General features: G+C 44.3%; 1 protein-coding gene across 1 annotated transcript; it reads left to right on the top strand.

Annotated features, from left to right (window-relative positions):
• The first annotated feature begins 697 nt into the window (after positions 1 to 697).
• Positions 698 to 16275, top strand: CHRNA1 (cholinergic receptor, nicotinic, alpha 1 (muscle)). Its single transcript, XM_012650725.1, has 9 exons — positions 698 to 760; positions 6035 to 6180; positions 6276 to 6320; positions 8252 to 8361; positions 10431 to 10626; positions 11110 to 11347; positions 13756 to 13979; positions 15119 to 15358; positions 15666 to 16275. The coding sequence occupies exons 1-9, from the start codon at positions 718 to 720 to the stop codon at positions 15795 to 15797; spliced, it is 1374 nt and encodes a 457-aa protein (XP_012506179.1). The 5' UTR covers positions 698 to 717; the 3' UTR covers positions 15798 to 16275.
• The last annotated feature ends 2026 nt before the right edge of the window (positions 16276 to 18301 follow it).

Raw genomic sequence — 18301 nt, 5'->3', positions numbered from 1 at the left:
TTTCCTCCAGCTAATAGCCCCCGTGGGAGAGGTATTGCCTGGTACACAGACGGGTTGGAACAGCCACCCGGGGGTCGGGGGAGTAAAGCCAGTTTTATGGAAGAAGCCATCTTTGTTAAAAACCAAGCCCAATCAAACATGGGGAACTCTGCACCAACACCAACCATACTTCTCTGGGATTCATGCAGTCACAAAAGCCCCAGGCCTAACCCTGAAGCAGAGGAAATGAATTTTCACGTTTGCAGAATGTGGACTTTTGTGGTTTAGCAAAAACAGCTGTCTACTCAGGCCAAATAACCCTAATCAAATCAACCCACAGAGATGAAGTTCTGGTTTACACAAAAGGGAGGGGGTTGCTCACCATTCAAAATAATTTCTTCCTTACTTTTTTTTTCATTAAGACCTGACTCATGGTGCATTTAAAATGGAATGCAGTTCATACTCAACTTTCTGAGGGTACAGCAGTTGTGTAAAGCGAGGCACATCTGTAATAGTGTCAGGCCCTCAGCGACTCCCTGGGCTCCAGGGCTGTGGGCAGCCCAGCTGTCACTGCAGCAAACAGGTGGTGTAAAACAATAGCTCCACTGAGCCGACCCACTTTCCAAACCCTCTAGCAGCGAAGCATCCAGCCAGAGAGTGCCAGTGAGCAGCACAGGCCACTGCTCTGCCACCGGTCCACACTGCTCTGCCACCGGTCCACACCAGCACCCACAGCCCATGGAGCCCTGGCCTCTCCTCCTGCTCCTTGGCCTCTGCTCAGGTAAGTGCTGGGATCAGGGTGGGGAGAGGGCTCTGTTTGAGGCTGAAGCACTAGAGGCCCCCAAACCAAAGTCTTGCTTCTTTGATGGGAATGCAGAATGGCAGGGCCTCTGTCCGTTTCTTCCTGATGTTGGCTCCATGGGGTTTTTAGATAGAGATTTTTAGTCTGTGTCAAAAGCTATAAGGTAGACATGCAGGTTTCTCCCTCCACCAGTGCCTGGCACCCAACTCACCCAAATGAGCACTCAGCACCACTTGCAGAACCTGGCTCACCTATAGACCACTGTAGCAGCCTGGGCTGCTTTCGTATTTGAACAACTACCGGGCCTTAGAGCTGTGACTTATAATCATAAACAATATAGTTAACAAGTCCTTTTACTGCTCTAGGAGAATTCTAACAATGAAGAGAATTGATTGACAGCTACATGTGCTGGAGACAGAAACCTGTTAATAATTGTAACTAAACTCCACAAAGATAGAAATATATATTTTTCAAACTTCTGAAGTTAAAAAAAATTCTGTATGAATGCATTTCTGTCTACTTTTTTTTAAAAGACATTACTGTATGTAGGTTTGGGTTTGAATTGAAACTGTAAAACCCATACTGCCCTTGACCTGCATTCTAGTCTGGAATGTGTCACAACACAGCAGCCGAAACACTATCCTGAGTCCCAAACTTCCGGTAGAGGGAAACAGGAGATGTTTGCTGATTGCTTCATATGAAAGTTTACTGGTGATATCATCCCAACTGAGAAACAAGGTGGCTGACATCCTGTGATTTCTCTTTTCTAATATTTCTCTGACAAACACAGGCCTTCTGGGCAAGAGGTAAAGAGCTTTACTATTAATTTTTTCAAGAGCAGAGATGAGGAAAATAGCCTAAACTCAGATAAATTATATCCTGTGGGATTTGGACTTGATCCAACCAAAGCTAGCCTGGGGGTGGGGGGGTGGGTGGGTGTGGGGGTGTGTGTGTGTGTGTGTGTGTGTGTGTGTACAAACACCACGCTCAATGAAAATTCTTAAATGATATGTTTCCATGTAAAAATACTTAGGAGATCTCTTAAGACACCTAAGACCTCCAAAAATGCATGGTTAGCTATTAAAAGAAGTATGTAATATGTATTTAGATCAAACCTGGAGTTTGCTGGTATCAATTCCTGCAGGTGGTTCATAGAAATTTAGAGCTAGATCCACAGTCCAACACCCTCAGTTTTTTATTATAAGGAAACTGAAGGTGAAAGATATGAACTGACCCGCCCAAGGTCACTTGGTTTACGAACCTTGGAATGTGATCAGTTGGAAAGTCGGTTTGTTACAAGCACAGTCAGAAAACACAGACCAAAATTGCCAAAGGTAGCAAGAGACATAGCATCAGATTGAGATAAGAACTATCCACAGTGACTAGTAACTGTTCTAAATTCTTTTTGCCTAACCTAGGGGCTGTTTCCTACATAAAAATACAGATTGAACCAGTCTGGTACAAGAAGAACAGTTTGAAATTTTGGTTGAGTTCTCCTGCTAAGAATCAGTCCTTCATGGGCAAACTTCTCATTTATATCAGGGTCATTTTTTCTGTGTTAGCTTAACACATAATGACGTCTGTTCTCTTTATACAGCATTTTTCATTTCAACCTTTTCCTTTCTTCCACCTATGGAATCCCAAGAACTTCGTTGCCACCTTTCTTACAGCATAGGACTTTCCAATTTGTTCGCAGTTATTTATGTAAATGACAAATGCCAATCTCCATGAGGGTAGGAAGATAGGATTCGTGTCAGATTCACCTTTGAATACCTCAAAGCCCCTAAAACAAGGCTTTGCACACAGTAAATGCTCAACAAATATTTGATGAATGAATTAATATTACCACTAACTGTATAAAGATTACAAATATGATTTTGCCAAAAAGGGAGATTAGACATTATTGAATTATTTACCTGCATGCTTGCTTATTTACATCCTACCTTTTTATGAAGAGTATTTACTGTGATTCATTGAATCATGAAGAACTGGTCCAACTCTCCAGATCATTTTGGAGTTGGGAAGGGACTCATAGAGTTCTGACTTCAAGTCTTGTAAGTTTTCTATTACTCTACCTTGCTTTAGAAAGGAAAAAAGAAAAGAATACCAATGAAACAAATCTAAGAAATGGAGACTTCCTCAGAAATTCCTTATGGGAGGAACAAGGCATCTTGTTATCAGCTAGGGTGGGAGAGGAGGCGGTGAGTCGCTGGAAAGCTGGCCATGCCTACTTCCCCTTCTTTCCGTTCTCCTTAGTGGACCAGAGGGTTGGTCTGCATAATTTTCCTGCTACATAATGCTGACCATCTGCTCTAGCCATTGCTTTCTAGTATGTTCTTCCTGTCAAACTGGAATAAACAATCACTTAAAAATAAGCAGCCCAGGGCAATGCCAAAGCAACAGCTTCAAACTCTGGCCATGGCATGCAGTGATCCATTCCCACCTCCAGCCCCCACCATGGAGTGGATGGGGCCCGGGACAGACAAGGCCTGGAGGACAGAAGGATCGCTAGGTCCCAGGGGCTCAATGGGGTGGCTGCAAAAACTGGGTCTTTCAACAACACAGTCCCTTGGAACATCCTCAAATGCAGATGGTTTTAGGGAGAAGCCACATGAAAGCTCTGCATGGTTGGGCACCTTGAGTGCCCTTAGAAACTTTGGGGTTCAGAAAACTTGGGAAACTAGAAATGTACAGACAGGCTAGGTCAGGGGTTCCCTACATAGGGTTCATGAAGGTAACAATGAAGATATTTAAGCTACATTGAAAGCTCAACTATCCAAATGGAAATGATACATTTCCCTTTGGGGAGGAGGCAAAGTACCTCTGTTTGCAATCCCACCACCAACTAGCTGGGGAGCCATGAATACATCACTTAGCTCTCTGTACCTCAATTCCCTCATCTGCAAAGTAGGAGTGAACACTACCTCGTAGGATCATTGCAAGGATTCAGTAAGATAACACAAACACAGGGGCTTCAACAAAGCTCTATGGGAGAATTTAAACATACACTTTGGGGGGATGAAAATGCACTGATTCATTGCACAACATTGCAATTTATGCTGACCCACTCACTGTTCTGGGTGAAAAAGAGTGGTTGAGAAAATCGGTTCTGGATTTGAATCCTGGCTCCACCACCTATAAAATCTGGGCAAGTCACTTAACCTCTCTGAGCCTCAATTTCCTCATCTGTAAAGGGAGGACAATAATAGTACCTACCTCACCCATCAAGGATTGAAAAAGTAAGTATATACAAAGCACATAGAAGTGTGTCCAGCACATAAAAGGTTGGATGTGTTAGCTATTATTTTTATTGACTAATAAAAATAGAAAAAGTAATTACTTCTTACTTCACAGTTACTTTGTTGACAAACTCTTCCAAAAGTAGGACTCAAGGAGAAAAATAATAAAGAAAAATAATAATTTGTCTTAGAAGTGATAAGTTAATACTACTGACCAAAAAGGGAAAGCATCTCATTCATTCGATTTTTAAGTCCTCTTGGCCCAGGGAGAAGTCATGGTGGCTTCAGCAATAACCTGCGGAAAAGGGAGATCTGGTTACATGGATCAGGACAAAGGGATCGTGTGTCTGCTTCCTCTCCCAGCCCTGAACAGATAGTCCTCAATCCATGCAAGGCTTCAGTTACAAAGATCCTTCATAAAGCCCTTGCTGGAATTTGGAACTCGTTTCTCATAGGAATAGTGGTACATGCAGTTGCAAGGGTTCCCAGACAGCCTACAACACACTCTTAATATGAAGAGTTGGTGCAGGAGCACAGCGCAGAATGACAGGGTTCTAATCCGAGCTTTGCCCTTACCAGCCACATGACCTTGGGCAACTCATCCAGCCTCTGAATCTCCGGTGAGAACGTCTGCCCGCCTGGTTCATCCAAGGCTGGGGAGGAGCGCATAACATATCGAACAGCAAGGGCTGTGGGCTCTGAGAGTACTAGTCAGTATCGCTCTCTATCCTGAAGGGAAATGTAATAAAGATTCTATTTGGAATCACTCGTGTTCCAAATAGGAGCCCCAAACCCAGGTAAACGAAGCACAGAGACTTCAGTCTATTTTAACAACTCAACTGGGACATGTATCCACCAGCAGTAGTATTTTTTTAATTGTGGTAAAATACTCATTACATAAAATTTTCTCTCTCCTCCAAGTACCTACCTGCTTTCTGACTCTATGGACTCTAATCTGGATTTTTTTTTTTTTTTTTTTAGAGACAGAGTCTCTCTCTGTCACCCTGGCATGCAGTGGCGCCATCATAGCTCACTGCAACCTCAAACTCCTGGGCTCAAGCAATCCTCCTGCCTCAGCCTCCGGAGTAACTGGGACTTATAGGCACACACCACTACACCTGGCTAACTTTTCTATTTTTAGTAGAGATGAGGTCTCACTCTTACTCAGGTTGGTCTCAAACCCCTGACCTCAAGTGATCCTCCCGCCTCAGCCTTCGAGAGTGCTAGGATTACAGGCACGAGCCACGGCGCCCGGCCTCTATTCTGGATATTTTACATAAATGAGATCATACAGGATTTGCCTCTTTGTGTCTGGCTTCTTTCACTCAACATAATGCGTTCGAGGTTCATGCATGTTGTATCACGTATCAGTATATCGTTCCTTTTTATGGCTGAATTGTACGGATATATCACAATTTGTTCATCCATTTATCTGTGGATGGACACTTGAGTTGTTTTCACCTTTTGGCTATTGTAAATAGTGCCGTAATCTTTGGGGTACATACCGGGGAGTGGAATTGCTGGATCGTGTGGTAACTCTGTTTAACTCGTTAAGGAAATACCATTTCACCAACCCTAGTTATTTTCCACTTTGTTAACTATGGCCTTTCTAGTGGACTTGAGCCAGCATCCAGTTTTGGCTGTTCATGAGATCTGAGGCCAGCCAGTCCAGAATTTCATTACACTGTGATAAGACTCAGAAATACTGAGATTGGCTTTTCTGTGGATGTTTTCTTCGTGTGTGTGGCTGTGTGTACCTGCCAAACTTGATTAAGCCGGGGGCTATATCAAGGAATGTCACCTGTCCAGAGTATGCCCCACTGTTGCCTGGTAAGGGACCACACCAGCAACTCTGCTTGGAAAGGAACTTAAGGCAATCATAGCCGCATTTGGGAGCCCTTCCACAAGGGGGCTGCGTGCCTTCCATTAACTAATTAGGCCTTAATTCCTCACGTTCGTGTGTATGGAATTTGGGAACAGAATCTGACAGTTTGTGTGTCATTTGCTGTCTCAGCTGGCCTTGTCCTGGGCTCCGAACATGAGACCCGTCTGGTGGCAAAGCTATTTAAAGACTACAGCAGTGTGGTACGGCCAGTGGAAGACCACCGCCAGGTTGTGGAGGTCACCGTGGGCCTGCAGCTGATACAGCTCATCAACGTGGTGAGACAAGCGCTCAGGCCCCGTGCACCCACACCCCAGGGCCTCCTCCCCTTGGCTCCCCCACCCCCTAAAGATGGGGCCTTATCTTTTTCCAGGATGAAGTAAATCAGATCGTGACAACCAATGTTCGTCTGAAACAGGTAATTCAGCTAGATAATTGCATTTTAGTCATTTTTATTCACCCTGAAATTAACTTGGGCCCATAGGAAATCAATTTGGGTAGCAGGGGTATATACCCAAATGCTGAAAGTGAGCATTTTGGGATGGTGGGAGAATGGATTCTGTTTGGGTTCTGTTTATATGTTCTTACTTTGGCCTTTTCTGTGTGCATTAGTTTGCTAGGGCTGCCGTAACAAAGAACTACGAACTGGGTGACTTAAACAACAGAAAGTTATCATCTTACAATTCTGGAAACTAGCAGTCCAAAGTCAAGGAGTTTGCAGGGTTGGCTCCTTCTGAGGGACATGAGGGAAGGATCTGTCCCAGGCCTCTCTCCTCGGCTTGTAGGTGACTGTCTTCACATACACATGGTTCTCCCTGTGTACATGTGGGATATACATATATTTGTAAATATGTTTAAATTTCCCCTTTTTATAAGGACACCAGTCATATTGGATGAAGGTCTACCTTAATGACCTCATTTTAACTTTTTTTTTTTTTTTGAGACAGAGTCTCGCTCTGTTGCCCAGGCTGGAGTGTAGTGATGTCAGCCTAGCTCACAGCAACCTCAAACTCCTGGGCTGAAGGGATCCTCCTGCCTCAGCTTCCCAAGTAGCTGGGACTACAGGCGCACACTACCAAGCCTGGCTAATTTTTTCTATTTTTAGTAGAGATGGGGTCTCGCTCTTGCTCAGACTGCTCTCGAACTCCTGAGCTGAAGGGATCCTCCTGTCTTAGCCTCCCAGAGTGCTAGGATTACAGGCGTGAACCACTGTGCCTGTCCTCTCATTTTAACTTCATTACCTCTGTAAAGAACCTGTCTCCAAACAAGGTCACTTTCTGAAGTACTGAGGGTTAGGACTTCAGTATGAATTTTAGGAGACACAATTCAACCCATTGACATTGTGTTATCCAACTTTGCTGCACTGGACATATACAGGTTGAGCACCTTTTACCTGAAATGCCGGGGCCCAGAGTGTTTTGGATTTCCAATTTTTTCAGATTTTGGAATATTTTAATATACTTACCAGTTGAGCATACCTAATCTGAAATCCTCCAATGAGCATTTCCTTTGAGTGTCATGTTGGTGCTCAAAAAGTTTTGGAATTTGGAGCATTTTAGATTTCAGATTTTGGGTGCTCAACCTTTTGTAACGTAAGAAACCATAATACTTTTTTTTGTTTGTTTTTGAGACAGAGTCTCTCTGTGTTGCCTGGAGTAGAGTGCCGTGGCGTCATCCTAGCTCACAGCAACCTCAGACTCCTGGGCTCAAGCAATCCTTCTGCCTCAGTCTCCCGAGTAGCTGGGACTACAGACATGCGCCACCATGCCCGGCTAATTTTTTCTATATATTTTTAGTTGTCCAATTAATTTCTTTCTATTTTTAGTAGAGACGGGGTCTCGCTCTTGCTCAGGCTGGTTTTGAACTCCTGAGCTCAAACAATCCGCCCGCCTTGGCCTCCCAGAGTGCTAGGATTACAGGCGTGAGCCACTGCGCCCAGCCCATAATACTTTTTAAAAACAGTGATGCCTACTTGAGGAAAATGTTCACACTAGGGTCATTCTCCTTTCCTGGGGGCAGTGTGACATCATGGATCTGCCGCCTCCCAGGTGCATGACTGGGAGGTGGCAGAGGTACCACCTTGTTTCCTCATCTGTAAAATGGGGCCAATAATTGCTCTTACCTCATAGGACTGGGAGGGCTAAATGAATTATTAATAGTATAGTTAAAGGGCTTGGAACAGAGCCTGCATACAGCCAGCGCTATATGTTTGCTGTTCTTGTTTACTAAAATGAAAGCTAAATTCTGAATCAAAGTTTTCTTACTGAAGCACAATTTCTGCCAATATCTGAATTGCCATGACTCTCAGGTCTCTCAATAACCCTAGACTTTAAATGTCTTTGTTTCTAGCAATGGGTGGATTACAACCTAAAATGGAATCCAGATGATTATGGTGGTGTTAAAAAAATTCACGTTCCCTCGGAAAAGATCTGGCGCCCAGACATTGTTCTCTATAACAAGTAAGCAAAATGGATAGGGAAGGGACGGGGAGCTCTTGGGGGGCTGGAGGGGCCAAGTGCCCTAGTGGAAGGGCTGCACGCCGGAGTGCTTCTCACCACTGCTAACGTTAAATAAGCCTTAAAATCCAAGAGCCAAGTCGACAGACTAGGGGTGCCATATGGTGTCTCATGTCATGAAGAGAAACGATTATCAGAGCCAAATTGAATCTGGACTGAGGGTGGGGGACATTTAACCCCCAAGAGTTCCTGAAGGGCACATGACAAACATACCACCTAAATGTCATATGTCCGGGTTCCTTGGAATCAAATGTCCTCCCTACCAAATAGGTCTGAACCTCCTGGGGTTGCTATTCATCACATCCTGAGTGCCACCCCGACACCAAGCGCTGCTGACAGCCAGGGACACCTACATTACCCATCCACTGGGCCCCGAGACAGACTGCATGTTGTGAAATTAGAATGTGATTCAAGACACTCTGGTTTAATGACACTTTCATTATCATACGCCCTTCATTTGTCAGGGAATATTCCTTTCAAAGAGCATCCTTCCCAGGCAGGAGCATTTGACGCCAGCTGGAAGGATTTATGGTCTGACTTTATACAACATGTGTCAGGGGTCAAGCAAGCTGTGTGTCCTAGCAGACTCAGGGGAGGTTACGGGGTAGCGAATGAAAATGATACCCTTTAAGATGACCCCTCCCCAATCAGCCAGCCTTGATTTTCTACCACATACTGTCCATTCAAGCTTGAGCCAAATTATCCAATCATTTGTGTAACCTTTTTGGACAAATGGGCTGATGAAGCTGGCTACCTTGTGTCCAGTTTCTCTTTCAGCAAGAATCTGAGGGAAGCGATGATAACCCTCTGGTCCTCTTGACACACACACTCAGAAACACCCTGATGGATAGAACCCTGTCTCACCTGCTTATAGAGGCAGACTGACCAACCTATGATTCTCTGCTCTGTGAGGTTCTTTTGGGAAGGTCCAGGCCCATGCAGTTTTCTGATAAAAAGCCCCCACTTCAGGCCCAAAGAAAAGTCAATGGGAAGAAAATCTCTTGATTTATGACATGAGGGGCCAATATGACATTAAGTCCCACTGAGGGACATAAACCCCACTGTGGCCAGCCCCACCCCACACCACCCATTCAACATCTATTCTAACGCCCTGCTCTCTGCCACGTCCTTGGACACAGGCTGTTTATAGAAAGAGTGAGCTGCCCACCAAATAGGTCCTGCACAAGTGGCTTATTATTTTTCAGTACCTCCCATGGTGTTTTTTTTAAACAAGAAATTATCACCAACATTTGAAAATGGGGAAATACAACATTAAAATCTGGATTTTTTAAAACTCTCTAGAAAAATCCCACATTTAAAAATCTGGAAATTGTTGATCTAAAAAACAAATCTAGATTTCCAACTTCTGAGGAAGAATCCAAATACCTGGCAACATTGGGCCTTCACTTCCACGTGGACACGGCGTAGTGGTGCCTTCCTGAGAGGAGGGGCTCTCTGTTCAGCACCATCCTCACCCGCCCTGCCCTGGAGGCATCTGAGTTTGTGACCCACCTCACTGAGTTCTAAATAGTTCTTGAAAAGGTAGTAGACTCCTCCCCTAGCCTGCTTGTCACAGTAATGAGCTGCTGCAGGTGCTTTCATTTAAAATTCCTGTGTTTTTTTCCCAATTAACTCTCAAAGTACATCAAGGAGTGGATAGATGGAGATTAACGTTACAAATACTACCGAGGACTGAAAAAAATCTGGGATGCAGTGGACCCCTGTTACCTGTTATTTCTTGAAAACTGTAGGCTCTCACATTCTTCCCAGATATTCTGGTTTGGGGCTTATTTAGACGGTAGGCAGGAATCTGCATTTTTAAAAAGCACCCCAGTGATTGTTATTATCAAATTTGGGAAACATTGCAATAGATAAAAAGTGACACTGCCCAAAAGAAAGCTTCTATAATTAGTGCCTGAATAATTAACAGCTGTCTCCTGTTAACATCCCCTAGCAGAATGGAAGGCTCATCTGTCACTTGGAGCCATTTTCCTCTTTTATCCCAACTGTAGTGCAGATGGTGACTTCGCCATTGTCAAGTTCACCAAAGTGCTCCTGGACTACACTGGCCACATCACGTGGACACCTCCAGCCATCTTTAAAAGCTACTGTGAGATCATCGTCACCCACTTTCCCTTTGATGAACAGAACTGCAGCATGAAGCTGGGCACCTGGACCTACGATGGCTCTGTGGTGGCCATCAATCCGGTAGGTGGTGACTACATGGGACGAGGTTGGTTTCAGGAAAAGTGTGATTCAGATCTCCAACTCAGCCTGGATAAGCACAGGCTCTCAGCACCAGTTACAACTTGGGACTCATCTAGCTTGATGGCTCTAATTGGTTGGGAAGCTTCTTGATGTGCTGCACTTGACAATTAACTGGGAGCTTAAGTGGATTCCCTATGCCCAGAATTCTGATTTAATCAGCCTCGGGCGGGGCTGGGGCACCAACATGTTTTAAAGCCCCCAGGTGACTTGAATGTGTAGCCAAAATGGAGAATACCAATAGTCAAACCCCCTTATGTTACAGGAAAGGAACCTAAGACCCCAAAGCATTAGTGGCCCAGGGTTGTCCCTCTGGGTATGTGACCCACAGAGCTGGAGCCCTGGCCTTGTCACTGCTGATTGTGAAACCTCGCCCCTCCTCGGGCTGATGTGGCTGGGATCTCCAAACCTCCTTTCACTTCTCAGGAAAGTGACAAGCCAGACCTGAGCAACTTCATGGAGAGCGGGGAGTGGGTGATCAAGGAGTCCCGTGGCTGGAAGCACTGGGTGTTCTACTCCTGCTGCCCCACCACCCCCTACCTGGACATCACCTACCACTTCGTCATGCAGCGCCTGCCGCTCTACTTCATCGTCAACGTCATCATCCCCTGCCTGCTCTTCTCCTTCTTAACTGGCCTGGTGTTCTACCTGCCCACAGACTCAGGTGGGTGCAGTTGCCATGACTGCTGCTGCTGGCGCTGATGGCTCTCGCGCTGCTATTTTGGGGAAAGCTAGAAATAATCATGTGCTAACAAACAGGCAGAGACCCAAACTATCATCACCGGGAGGATGGATTTACTGAGCGGCCATGTGCAGCAGGGAAAGTCACCGTGGGTGGAGCTCACAGCTGGGGCAGACATCCGGAGTGGGCAGAGAGCTGAACATGACCCTAAAGATGACATCCACAGCTCGGTTAAAGTGAATTAACCACCAACACCTATTTGCTGAATACCAACTGTGTGCCCAGAAATGTCCTGGGTAAGGTGTGTGTTTACAGGCGCTTCTCATGCCCCTGTGAAGTCACTTTCTGTGTACCGACTAATCCTGTACCCATTGTTTGTCACTTGAAAATATGAAATAGCTCTTGCATGTCTGTTTTCCAGACCACACCTCCCAAGGGGCCATTCTTTCTCACACATCAGCCTGGACAACTCACTCACTTCCTACTGAGTAATCACATCTGTGACATAATTTCATCAAACACCAACAATCTACCAAGAAAGGGAAAAGGGTACTCATATGCCTGCCAGGAAGTCACTACCCATAAACAATTTTTGGTACAGACAGTCTTCAAATGTACGCCAGGTAGCAATTTTATCAAAATTATTTTTTTAAAAACCCATAAAAGCTGAAATCCAACTTGCCAAGAAGGAAAAAAGGTTATTCATTCACTCATTCAACAAGTATTTGCCGCTGTTATGTGGCAGGCAGACAGCAGAGAATTAGACAGAAAGTGCCTCGCCCCACAGAATGCATGTTCCAGCGAATGTACTTGTTTTTAAACAAATGATCACAAACACAAACCTTTTTTCAACTTTCTAATCAAATGGAACTTCTTAAAGTGAATAGAGGAAACACTGTCAGGGCACTATGGAATCTAATTAGAGTGTCTATAACTATTAAAAGATTGATGCTTGAAAAGCATTTAGGACAATGACCATGCTTGATAAGTGTTAGCTATTATTATCATACGATTAATCCAGAAATCTTATGTGACTTGATAAATATTTTGTATTTAGAATTCTGTCTTCTTTTTCACTTTTGAAGCCTTGCCTACACACCAGGTAGAATTAACAATTTCTTGTTTGCATCTACTCTGTATCCTGTACATACTTCTATGCTAGCATCTGGAAGCATCCAGTATGGGCAGAGCTCCGTACTAGAAAGCAGGGCAGCACAAGGTTTCCCAGAACACCAACAGCAAGACCAGTCCAAGGAAAGTCCCTTCCAAAGTTTCTCTACCATGTCAATCCCCACAAAAATACCCCCGTGCCGTCCAGCCCCAGCCTTCCTGCTACCATGCTTACCCAGCCAAGACTCCTGAGATTACAGGGCCAGGGGAACCCCTGCTTCCTTAAAATGAAAAACAAAACAAAACAAAGACATAGGTGAGAAGATGAACTTCCTCTTAATTGAAAGTGAGAAATCACTTTCTAAAATCATTGTTATCAGAAGATCATTCAGGTTGCCATGGAGAAGTCCTTGGCCTTTCAGATTTTGCCCTTTTCTTGGTTTTGTCTTGCAGCTTGCTCTCATAATGAGAAAAATATACGTGTACTTCTGGGCTGTCCATCCATCTGCTGGGTAACAAGTAGGCCAGGCTGTGGTTCAGTTTTATAAGGTTTTAATACATTCTGCTGCAGAAGAAAAAACCAACATCCACACCCAACTTGCCAGCCCAGAACTCCTCTCAATTCCTTAGGTTCCACCCAGAAATGGAATTCTGGCCATGAGATGAAGTAGCTATTTGCTTCTGGGCAGCCTCTAAAGAAAATGCTTGCCACTTGCAGTAGAGTGAAGGTGTGGAGGTCGTCGCATAGGAAATTTTGCAGAAAAGAATTTCCTTAGAATAATGCTTGAGAACATGCCAGTCACATGTCTCTCACCCTTGGGTTTTGGTGGCGAATTCATTTGCTCTGGCTGCCATAACAAAATACCACAGACTGGGTGGCTTGAACAACAGAAATTTATTTTCTCACAGTTCTGGAGACTAGAAGTCAAAGAGCAAGATGCTGGCAGGGTTGGTTTCTTTGGAGGCTTCACTCCTTGGTTTGTAGATGGCCATCTTCTCCCTGTGTCCTCACGTGGTCTTCCCTCTGTGTATCTGTCCGCACCCTAATGGCCTCTTCTCATAAGGACACCAGTCATACTGAATTAGCCCTCCCACACACACCCCCCATATGACCTCATTTTAACTTAATTACCTCTGTAAAGGCCCTGACTCCAAACACAGTCACATTCTGAGGCCCTGGAGCTTAGGACTTGAACATATAAATGGGCAGGGGTGGGGTGGGGGGAGGCACAATCAGCCCATCATAAGTGGGTTGTTGTGTTTCCTTTTTGTCTCTCCAGGGGAGAAGATGACTCTGAGCATCTCTGTCTTACTGTCTTTGACTGTGTTTCTTCTGGTCATCGTGGAGCTGATCCCTTCCACCTCTAGCGCTGTGCCCTTGATTGGTAAATACATGCTGTTCACCATGGTGTTCGTCATCGCGTCCATCATCATCACCGTCATCGTCATCAACACGCACCACCGCTCACCCAGCACCCACGTCATGCCTGAGTGGGTGCGGAAGGTGAGTGGCCGTGGCCCCCATGAGCTTCATGCAGAGGACATCTACAGGTCTCCCCTTCAATGTAGCCGGTGGAGTTCTAGCTAACACTTGGGCGTATTTAGGAACTGAGAGTCCTCTCTGGGCTTTTGGGGATTTTTTGGAACTAAGTTTCTTTAGCTTCACTCTAGGAATAAATAACTCACGTAGCCTTCCCAGAGACAGAAGAAAAACAGAATTAACAAAACCCACTCCAAATTCAAGCTTACAGAATCTCTTTGATTAGAAAAGATGAATACATTGCTGTCTTTTTATTCAAATGCCACGAAATTCTCAAGATTTGTTTGTATGTCTTCCAATTTGTGAACAGACTTACTTATTTTTTGCTGGCAAAATCATCTTTTGAGAATAGAATTAGGGCTAGAGATGGGATAGGGGCTAGATAAGGGAGGGTCAAAAAGTGAGTTTTAGTGAGAAAATTGGTATCAAATATTTATGTTATTGAATTTAAAAATGTAACATTTCCAGTATGTCCTTTTTTAAAAAATAAAACTTCACAGAGTCACTAAAGTCCAGGATCTTTCGTGCAGAATGCAAAATATTTGTCAGGAATTGACAGAGAAACTACCACTTACAATGTACTCTTTCTGGAGGAGATTAAGAGTCCCTGTTTCTATAAAAGCTGTCAGATGACTCCTGGCAAAACCTATGCTTCAGTTTCTTCAGAAACAGAAAACAGAAGAAAACGGTCTAGCTGTTTTGTGAGACCGGAAGCTTATGAATTTGAGGGGGAGAGGCCCCTCCTTTAACCATAAGAGCCTAAGGACGCGTCGCTGGGGCATTTCCGGTGCCTGGAGGGGTCCTGAAGCTTAAGCGTCATTGGCGTCTAGTGAGATCAACGGCTGCACACATGCTCCCTCCAGTGGCGAACCGCTCACATTACAGAATCATCACTGTTAACCACAGTAATTTGACATGCCCCAGGGTACAAATGAAGGAATCTTTGAGAAAATCTTGTATAGCCCTTTTATTTTAAGGACAAGGAAGCTGAGGCCCAGAGAAGCTGAATAACTTTCCCAAGATCACATTGCTCATTCAAAGACAGTTTGGTGCTTGCCCTGTTGACAGTAATTCTCATTCGTGGATTTCTTTTTTTATGTTAGGTTTTTATCGACACTATCCCAAATATTATGTTTTTCTCCACAATGAAAAGACCATCCAGAGAAAAGCAAGACAAAAAGATTTTTACAGAAGACATTGATATTTCTGACATTTCTGGGAAGCCAGGGCCTCCGCCCATGGGCTTCCACTCTCCGCTGATCAAACACCCGGAAGTGAAAAGTGCCATTGAGGGCGTCAAATACATCGCAGAGACCATGAAATCAGACCAGGAGTCCAACAACGTAAGCTTCCCGGCTTGTAATCTGCACCTCTGGGTATAAATGATCAAATGCATGAGTATGGACGGATGGGTTTGGCTTGACCCATAAGTTGGCATTCAAGAGATAAGATGTACCTTGGTGACCACTTTAGGCCACTTTTTAAATCATTGTGAATAACCTATTCAAAAAATAAAGATCAGAATGCCAGCCAAGAGATATTGAGGGCTTCCAGAGCTACAAATTGAAGGGCCCACAGATGGTGCAAAGCACGAACATTGTGAGTCCAGTAACTACCTTAGGGAAATTCTAACACTCTCTTCTCTCCCAGGCGGCCGAGGAGTGGAAGTATGTTGCGATGGTGATGGACCACATTCTTCTCGGAGTCTTCATGCTCGTCTGCATGATCGGAACCCTAGCTGTGTTTGCAGGCCGGCTCATTGAGCTAAACCAGCAAGGATAAGCAGAGGCTGAGTTGAGCCCAGCTCTGCCCCAGGACCTGCCAGAGCAGAGAAGGCAGAAAAGAGGGGAAGATTTGTCAACTTTGATACACTCTCACTTATCAAACATGTAATTTTCTATACTTATTATTAATGATAAGATTTCTGTTTACATAAGGTTATGGCCTTGAAGTGTTTTCAAAGCTTCTCCCTTCAACCCTGCTGTGTGTCTCTCTGGAGTGAACTCTTCAGTAAGTGAAACTGGATTGCTGAAAAATGGTGTCTGCCCAAGATAACCAAGGTTTTCTGTTGCATTGTCATTGCTGTTGTATTTATTTTTCCTAATCACTAGACCACTAGGAAATTGCTGTTGTTTTTTTAATCGGAGTGTATCCTTTGCTTAAGAGCCAGTTTGTACCTACTAGGAAACCAGTCTCCATGAAAAGATAAAGCATTTGATTTAGAGAGAGAGGAATAGCAACCAAAATGCATGCTGCGTCAGACATCCACGTTTTAAGTAGATTTCTAGAACTGGGAGGTGAGGGTGCCATCTAACACGGCATCTGGGTTTGATTCTCAGAGTCTGAAGGAAAACAGATCCCAACAGTATTGAGTGTAAGGGCCAGGCACTATAGGAATTATCTCACCTATATGGTTTTTATTTCATCCTTGTAACTTTCATAACATCCTTATGATGTCTCTATTTTACCAATGAGAAAACTGAATTGCAGGGAGGTTAAGTTCTTTGCTCAAACTAGAAGTAGAAGAACTGAGACTTGAATCCAGACTCTGAGATTGCAAAGCAATTCCGAGCTAAGCCAGTTCATCTGCTCACTTGCTCTCCTGGCCACCCCTGGTTCAGTCGAGGCCATGCTGTCACTCTGGTCAGTATTTCTGAGAGCTTTAGTCTTAGCACCAACCAGCTTTCTGCCTTCCCATTTAAACTTTCTGCCATTTCCCCCCAGTCTTTACTCCATTCATGTTTGAGATTCAAATTCTGCAAATGAAACCAGAAATGTATGCACGCATCATCACCATTTCTACAATTCTGAAGAAGTAGGAGAGAAAATGAGTTCTTTTCTCCATAGTAAACTTTAATCCACGATATAGTTTACCCAAGAACTGGAAACTCTGCAGCTCTGGGCTCAGTTAATGGACCTCTAAGCACGACAACCCATCTGTATTTGTCAGGGTTCTCCAGAGAGATGGAACCAATAGGATATGTATATACGTAGAGAGAGGGGATTTATTAGGGGAATCAGCTCATGCACTTAAGGAGGCTGAGAAGTCCCATGACAGACCATCTGTAAGCTGGAGACCCCGGAATGCTGGTAAGTGTGGTTCAGTCCAAGTCCAAAGGGCTCAGAACCAGAAAAGCCAATGGTGTAACTCTCAGTCTAAGACTGAAAGCCTAAGAACATGGGGTGCCATTGGTTTAAGTCCTGAAGCCTAAAGGTTGCAGAGACTGGAGTTCTGATGTCCAAGGGCAGGCAGGAGGAGAAGGGTGTTCTAGATGCAAGAAGAGAAACAAAAATTTGCTTTTCCTCTGCCTTTTTGTGTTCTGTCTGGGACCCTCAACCAAATGGATGGTGCCTGCCCACACTGAGGATGGATCTTGCCCATTCAGTCTACCAACTGTCACATCAGTCTCCTCTAGAAACACTTAGAAATGATGTGTTATCAGTTCTCTAGGTCTTCCTTAATCTAGTCAAGCTGACACCTAAAATTAACCATCACAAAGTCCACCACTTGTCAACTTGACACCCATACACATCTCCTTAAACATACTTCATCTCCAAATAAAGACAAAATGAGGTAATGGTTCCACTTAACAATCCAGCTATCCTGCGTGCAACCAAAAAGACACTAATCCCTTCCCCTTGGAAAAGGAGGGAAAGTCCTTGGGTGGTGTTTACTCTTTTCCTGATATCCAATAACTTAAATACTATGATGCAAAATTAACAATACTTAACTACTGATATAAAGTCAATATATCTTATGTAAGAAAAAGGAATGAAAACAAAGATATTTGCTTACTACACGTATATATACACACAAACATATTCTTAACAAAACAGGGAGGAAATATCTATGATGATTACAGTTCTTGTGTTTGTAACTGGTCATGTGGTTGTAGCTGGTATTTATAACTATTAATACCTCCTTCTATGACCCATTCTGTGTTCCCTTTGCCTTCAGCAAGCACCTCAGCTGGTCATGGTTGTTTACCTTGTGGGGTGGCCCAAACCTTCATTCCTGAGGGGTCTGGGCCATTTGTCGTTCTGCCTGGATTGGGTTGTTGTGGTTTCCCATTGACCTTAATTACAGGGCAGGGTAATACTAAGAGACACATAAGGGATCTCCTGTATTCCGGACATACTCATCCTTCCCTCCCCTGTGGAGGAGTAGCCCAATTTCCCATTGGTGGTATGGGCTCATCACCCCAGCCAACACCACACTTCCCTTCCTAGCCTGTCAATTCAGGGCATGAGGATCCCAAAGTGACCAGGTGGCAGTCTTAACTTCC

Source organism: Propithecus coquereli, unplaced genomic scaffold, assembly GCF_000956105.1.
Source record: "Propithecus coquereli isolate 6110/MARCELLA unplaced genomic scaffold, Pcoq_1.0 Scaffold34, whole genome shotgun sequence".
Taxonomy (NCBI): domain Eukaryota; kingdom Metazoa; phylum Chordata; class Mammalia; order Primates; family Indriidae; genus Propithecus; species Propithecus coquereli.
The sequence above is the reverse complement of the archived record's forward strand: the minus strand, read 5'-3'. Positions and strand labels throughout refer to the sequence as shown.